The sequence below is a fragment of the Myotis brandtii genome, unplaced genomic scaffold (genome assembly GCF_000412655.1).
Source record: "Myotis brandtii unplaced genomic scaffold, ASM41265v1 scaffold2602, whole genome shotgun sequence".
Taxonomy (NCBI): domain Eukaryota; kingdom Metazoa; phylum Chordata; class Mammalia; order Chiroptera; family Vespertilionidae; genus Myotis; species Myotis brandtii.
In genome coordinates, this window is record NW_005359890.1 from 55174 (window position 1) to 61905 (window position 6732).

Below are 6732 nucleotides of genomic sequence, written 5' to 3' on the forward strand. Positions count from 1 at the left end.
CTTTCCCACCAAATACAACATTCAAATTTCTCTTAGTAATCTGTCTATGGCATTTATAGCATGACTGGATGCCATGGTGCATTCATCAATAATGAGAAGTTGGGCTTTTTTAATAGTTTTAGCAACTTCGCTGTTTATATCGAGTCTAGAAATTAAAGTTTCATTTAATGGAATTGATAATTTATGTATATTGGGAATGAAAGGTCTGTCCACCTAGAGGTAAATTTGTAGCAACTCCTGTAGACTCTGTGGGTAAAACAGTACCACTATGACCTCTAATATAATATATTAAAACTTTATAAAGATATGCCTCCATGCTCAGAGGGCAGGTTCCTCCCTCAAACCTCATCCTCGCTGGAAACAGCTTGGGGAGGGCGCCTCAGGGCCAGTGGGACTGATGGAAGTCGGGGGGTGGCATGGAGGTGGTTCCTGTACTTCTGATCACTTGCACACTGTGTTTTATACCACAGCATGTGGCAGTGGCTGTGAAGGTCGCCACAGCAAACCAGCGCTGACTGCAGGACTGACTTCCAGTTGGTCGAGCCTCAGTTGTGATGGGTCATTACACCCAGGGATTTTATATAAATAGAGTTTTGATCAACCCCTGTGTGTGAGGCCAATTTCTCACCTCTGTTTATATGCTTTCTTCTACATGAATGCCCCCCTCAACCTTCTCCAGCACTATGCTGGGCATTCCCTCCACATGGACCCCTCCTTACCTTGTGTGGGCTCTGGCATGTCCTACCCCATTCCTCACTGTGCTCTGGCTCTGACACTCATTGGAGAGCTTCCTCCCCCTGTGGACTTTCTCCTCCCCCATGGACTTCTCCTCCCCCATGTCAGGTTGCCTCCATGGGCTGGTATCCCTTCACCCCTCAGAGGGCTCTGACCTCTTGTTGTGGGCCACCTCAGTTCCCCTTCTACCAGCACATCCAGTCCTCACTACACTGCCAGAACAAATGTTGACTTTACTCTGCCTTATCCAAACAGTTTAAGATTGGGTTGTTCAGGAAGGGAAAAGAAAGAAAGCTAAAGAGAAAGAGGGAAGGAGGAGAAGAGGGGAAGGCTACACCTTGCTTTTTTAAATTTTTTATTGTTTAAGGTATTACAAATAGTAGTACATATGTCTCCCTTTTCCCCCCATTGACCTTCCCCCGGCTTCCCCTATGCCCCTGGCACTTGCCCTCACTCCCCAACCCCGCCGCGCAGTGTCTTGACTCTGTTGGTTGTGCTTATATGCATGCATACAAGTCCTTTAGTTGATCTCTTACATCCCCCCCAACCCTCCCCTTGCTTTTTAAAGTAAAAGAAAAACAACTGTGAGAGTTGGAATAGAAAATAAGCCTCTCCAACCATTTTTGAAGAGCCCATATGAGATTTAAGGGTACACACATTCACCGGGTTCACACCACTCCTATTTGAGTATCTTACAGTCTTTTTACACCCTCAGGTGTATGTATATTTGAAAACCACTGATCTAGGCATCACAGACTAATAATAGCGTGCAAACACCTAGGAAGAGATTTCCCACCTCAGAATCCTGGCAAACAGGCCCCCAAGCCTTTTAGTTACCACAATTATTTGACCCTAGACCCTAACCTCTACAGTTCTACCCCCCTTCCCTTCGTCTGTCCTCTTTCATCCCACTTCCTGTGAAGAAGCACAGCTCTCTCGATCCACACCTCCTCTGTGCAGGAGAACCTTTCACCAAACACTAACTTGGTCCTTTCTTCAAACTGCCTCCTCCTCCAACTTTGAGACTGACCCCCTCCATAGGCAGGGGCTCCAGACTTACCTCTGCCTCTGCTGTGAGCTGGGTCTCCAATCATCTGTGGTAGGTCTGGTTAGAGACGTTTCTCTTAGGAGCTCAGGGCTGGGAGCTGGAGGTGGTCTGGGTTAGAGGAAGGATGTCCAGAGGTATTGAAAGGGGAGGAACTTCATGAAAATGAGGTACATTCTTTGATGGCCTTTGGACTTGGACTGGGACTGTGTATTTGGCATAGAGGGGAATAAAGCACTACATTTCACAAACCAATGTTACAAGGGCTTTCTATCTCTCTTCTTTAGAGTACAAAACGGATCACCAGTTATGTATCTTGGTAAATTTCATGAACATAAAGAGCATAGAACTAAGAAGATTTTGGCCTATAAATTAATTGTTAACATCATCAAGTCTAAACAAAGAGCATATAACTAGGCAGATTGATTACCTGTAAATTAATGACTAACATCAGCAAATAGATTTGAAACACTGGCACTCACACCAGTTTCCTTGAACATTGTTCCACATCTACTTTCATACGTTTTCTTTCTTCTCAAACCCCATACCTCACGGCTAGTCTTCTCAGCTGCCTCATTTTCATTGACCCAAAGAAGCAATCAAATCTTTATATCTATACTTACTCACTGCAAACAAAGCCCAATTTCATCTGTGTATAATTTCTCCTTTTCTGTGTTAATGGAGAAAATATGTTTTTATCTCCATGTTCTAGGCCTCCCAATCAATTTGTGAACAAATTTTGTATTAAATCCCATTCTCCTGGAGCTCTCCAGAGATATTTCTATTTCCTATATTTTATGCTGACTGATACATTAAAGCCCCAGTTTTCTCATCTGATAAATGGGTTTAATAATACCTACAACATCTAGGAAAGATGGGTCCTTGCTTGGGTCCCACATTTTGGAGGCCTCACATATCATAACTACTTACAAAATGCATTTATTAACAAAAATGAAGACAGCACTGTCACTTGGTAATCTGTTCTCAGTACAAAGTGTCCCCTCAAGTATCCACTCTCATAATTAACACTATTCAGGCTCAGGGAAACATACCTCCATAGTTTTGTCCTATATCCTTAGAACTAAACTATATCTGAATGAAGTAAAAGTTTGTGGTTTATAATGAGGTGGAGTTTTATTGTGGCTGTTTTTTGTGCGACAATTTCAAATACAGTTTGATTTAATACATTGTGTTTTATCCTTACACTGCAGTGCCTAGAAAGTGCAAGGTTATTTCCTGTCCCTGTGCACATGTTCCATATGCAAGTATAGAGATTGCCAGTTACTTACTATAGCAGCTCATCCTTAAAACTTCCATGGAATTTGGTGCAAATTTGGGTCTTTCAATGTTTTGTATGGAACAAAAACTAAGAGGTGGATCAGTTTGCCGTGATCCACCTCTTCATTGGTGGGTCCAGGAGAAGGAACCACCAGGTGGAGGAGCTCCATCACTAGGGAAGCCCCAGGCATTCCTCCTGGCTTACCTCCTGCTCTGGGGAGCTCTCCAATGTTTCTATTTCCTATATTTTATGCTGACTGATACACTGAAGCCCCAGTTTTCTCATCTGATAAATGGGTTTAATAATAATACCTACAACATCTGGGAAAGATGGGTCCTTGTTTGGGTGCCACATTTTGGAGGCCTAACATATCATAACTACTTACAAAATGCATTTATTAACGAAAATGAAGACAGCACTGTCACTTGGTAATCTGTTCTCAGTACAAAGTGTCCCCTCAAGTATCCACTCTCATAATTAACACTATTCAGGCTCAGGGAAACATACCTCCATAGTTTTGTCCTATATCCTTAGAACTAAACTATATGTGAATGCAGTAAAAGTTTGTGGTTTATAATGAGGTGGAGTTTTATTGTGGCTGTTTTTTGTGCGACAATTTCAAATACAGTTTGATTTAATACATTGTGTTTTATCCTTACACTGCAGTACCTAGAAAGTGCAAGGTTATTTCCTGTCCCTATGCACATGTTCTATATGCAAGTGTAGGGATTGCCAGTTACTTACTATAGCAGCTCATCCTTAAAGCTGCCATGGAATTTGGTGCAAATTTGGATCTTTCAATGTTTTGTATGGAACAAAAACTAAGAGGTGGATCAGTTTGCCGTGATCCACCTCTTCATTGGTGGGTCCAGGAGAAGGAACCACCAGATGGAGGAGCTCCATCACTAGGGAAGCCCCAGGCTTTCCTCCTGGCTTACCTCCTGCTCTGGGACAGCTTGGGAATCATAGGGCTGCAGACTTTCTCCAGCTTTTTCTGCTGATGTTCAAATTCTTCCTTCTCTGCAGTCTGATTCTTATGAAACGAGTTGATAATTTCATTACATTTGTTAAGAATGATCTGTTTACCCTCATCATTGAGCTGAACTTGAAGTTTCTCATTTTTAGCAGTTGCTTTTATGTTGATTGCAAATAATTTAAGTGGATTTTTGGAAGATGCCTTGTCCCACTGCTTCTCCTCTTCAGGTTTGTACTTCTCAGCTTCTTGGATCATATGTTCGCTGTCTTCCTTGGCCAAATGGTTCTTGTGGTTAGTGATGATAATCTTATTCTCTTTTCCTGTAGTTTTATCCCCAGCAAAGACTTTGAAGGTGCCATTGGTGTCAATATCAAAAGTGACTTCAACCTGAGGAATATCACAGAGTACAGGTGATAGGTTTATGAGTTCAAACTTGCCAAGTAGATTATTATCCTTGGTTATGGTGCACTTGTCATCCTAAACCTGAATGAGCACACCTGGCTGCTGGTCAGAGTAAATAGTGAAGGTCTGTGTCTGCTTCAGAGCCAATTTATGAGACTGGTAGTTCTTGTTTAGGAAGGCTATTGATTATTAATTCAATTCCTTCTTTTTTTAAATTGTTGATAGTATTACAGATGTCAACTATTTTACCTCCCTTTGCTCCCCTCCACCCAGCCACCGCCCCACCCCAGCTTTCAGCACATTATTGTCTATGTCCATGGGCTATGCATATATACATATATATTTTTGTGTTATCTCTTCCAGTCCTTCTCACCCTTTACCCCTCTGAGATCAGTTCATCTGTTTCATGTATCCATGCTTCTAGTCTTATTTTGTTTGTCCATTTATTTTGGTTCATTAGATTCCATATGTTAGTGAGATCATATGGTATTTACCTTTCTCTGACTGGCTTATTTCACTTAGAATAATAATGATCAGTTCCTTCCATGCTGTCACAAACCTTAAGAATTCCTTTGTTTTTATATCCATGTAGTGTTCCATTGTGTAAATGTCCCACAACTTTTTTATCCACTTATCTACTGATGAACACTTGGGCTGTTTCCAGATCTTGTCTACTGTAAATAAGGCTACTATGAACACAGGGGTACATATATTCTTTCTGATTGGTGTTTGGGATTCTTAGGATATATATCCAGAAGTGGAATCATTGGGTCAAAAGGCAGTCCATTTTTAATTTTTTTGAGGAAACTCCATACTGTTTTTCACAGTGGCTATTCCCGTCTACATTCCCACCAACAGTGCACTAGAGTTCCCTTTTGTTCACCTCATGGCCTACAATTGTTATTTGTTGATTTATTGATAGTAGCCATTTGACAGGTGTGAGGTGATACCTCATTATAGTTTTAATTGAAGCTCAAGGACTGACACTGGCAGTGGGCGATTGAAGTGAAGTGGGTCTATGCACTGTGCCTATTCCTGGAACACTTGTTGCCTTTCCCTTTACCATTCTTACTGGACAACTTCTACTCACTCTTCAGCCATCAGGTGCAATATTACCTCAAAGAAGCTTTTGTTGAGAAAAAGTACCTAAAATACAAAAATAAGGCAAAAACAAATTTCTATGTCTTTTAAATATCATGTGACTAATACATTATCTAATAAATGGAAACGAGCAAAAACAAATTCCATGTCTTTTTAATATCATGCTATTACATTATCTGAAAATAATCTCACTTAGGTAAATAAAACTTTATTATGCCTTTATTTACCTGTAGAAAATTAACTTAGAAGTCTTTATTTAGAGTTGTATTTTTTTTACTGTTTTTGAGCCAATTTTGTTATCTGCTCTTTTTCTCACTTATGAGTTAATTAAAATGATGGCACCTGATTTCTCTGTATTTTTATTAGAATTATGATTTAAAAAATTTTAAAATTGCATTTTGATCTCTTCTCTTTGCCTTTCAATATCTATCTCTCCTTTGAGTTTTTAAGGCATCCTCTGCTTGCTCCATACATTCTATTATAACTGAGTTTAATTCACTCAAAGACTATGCATTGGATTCCTCTTTCGTGCCCCATACAATGATAGGTGTTAGTGATAGCATGGTGAACAAAGCAGACATGGTCTAGCCCTCAAAGGTTTTTATCTTTTGTGTCGCCTTTTCCTCCTACTAGAGTGTACATTCCATAAGTATAGAGTATGTCTTAGCCATTGTATCATTCTCAGTGTTAAGCATTGTGTAAACCCACGAAAGTTGCTCAATAAGTATTTGTTGGATGAATGTGTGGATGATTGTATAATGGTGGAAATATGGCATTCCTAGAAATCAGATGCTAGTGTGTCAGGTGAACTGTTTCCTTGGACTGGTAGTTCTCTAAGGTGATATAGATATCATAGTGGAAAGGCAGGCTGTGACTCAGTCATGAGTAAATGAAGAGGAATGACTGGTTTGTGACAAAACCTTAAAAAACAAGAAGTATTTACATGATTTGCAAAGGAAACAGGGATACTTATCTTTCTCTGACTGGCTTATTTCACTCAGCATGACAAATCTAATGAACCAAATAAACTGGTGATCAAAAATAGACCCAGAGTCATAGAAGCATGAACAGAAGTTAAACCTCAGAAGGAAGGCAGGGGAGGGTGGATGGTAAGAGAACAACCAATGAACTTGTATGCATATATGCATAACCTATGGTTACAGACAGTGAGGCTGTGAGGGCCTGGGGGGGGGG

The 6732-nt window shown here is 40.4% G+C and overlaps 2 protein-coding genes across 2 annotated transcripts in view; both read right to left on the bottom strand.

Moving 5' to 3' along the window:
- LOC102238675 (butyrophilin subfamily 3 member A2-like) overlaps nucleotides 1-2114 on the bottom strand; it is a 23033-nt gene extending 20919 nt beyond the window's left edge. Inside the window, exon 1 of the mRNA XM_014541116.1 lies at nucleotides 1796-2114. The gene's annotated coding sequence lies outside the window, so the exon portion shown is untranslated. The remainder of the gene's footprint in view (nucleotides 1-1795) is intronic.
- Nucleotides 2115-3993: 1879 nt separating this feature from the next.
- The window catches only part of LOC102239305 (heat shock cognate 71 kDa protein-like), an 11350-nt gene continuing 8611 nt past the window's right edge, over nucleotides 3994-6732 (bottom strand). Inside the window, exons 3-4 of the mRNA XM_014541115.1 lie at nucleotides 5554-5583; nucleotides 3994-4422 (exon numbers count right to left, since the gene is read on the bottom strand). Of these exons, the coding sequence (XP_014396601.1) occupies nucleotides 3994-4422; nucleotides 5554-5583 (459 nt within the window). The remainder of the gene's footprint in view (nucleotides 4423-5553; nucleotides 5584-6732) is intronic.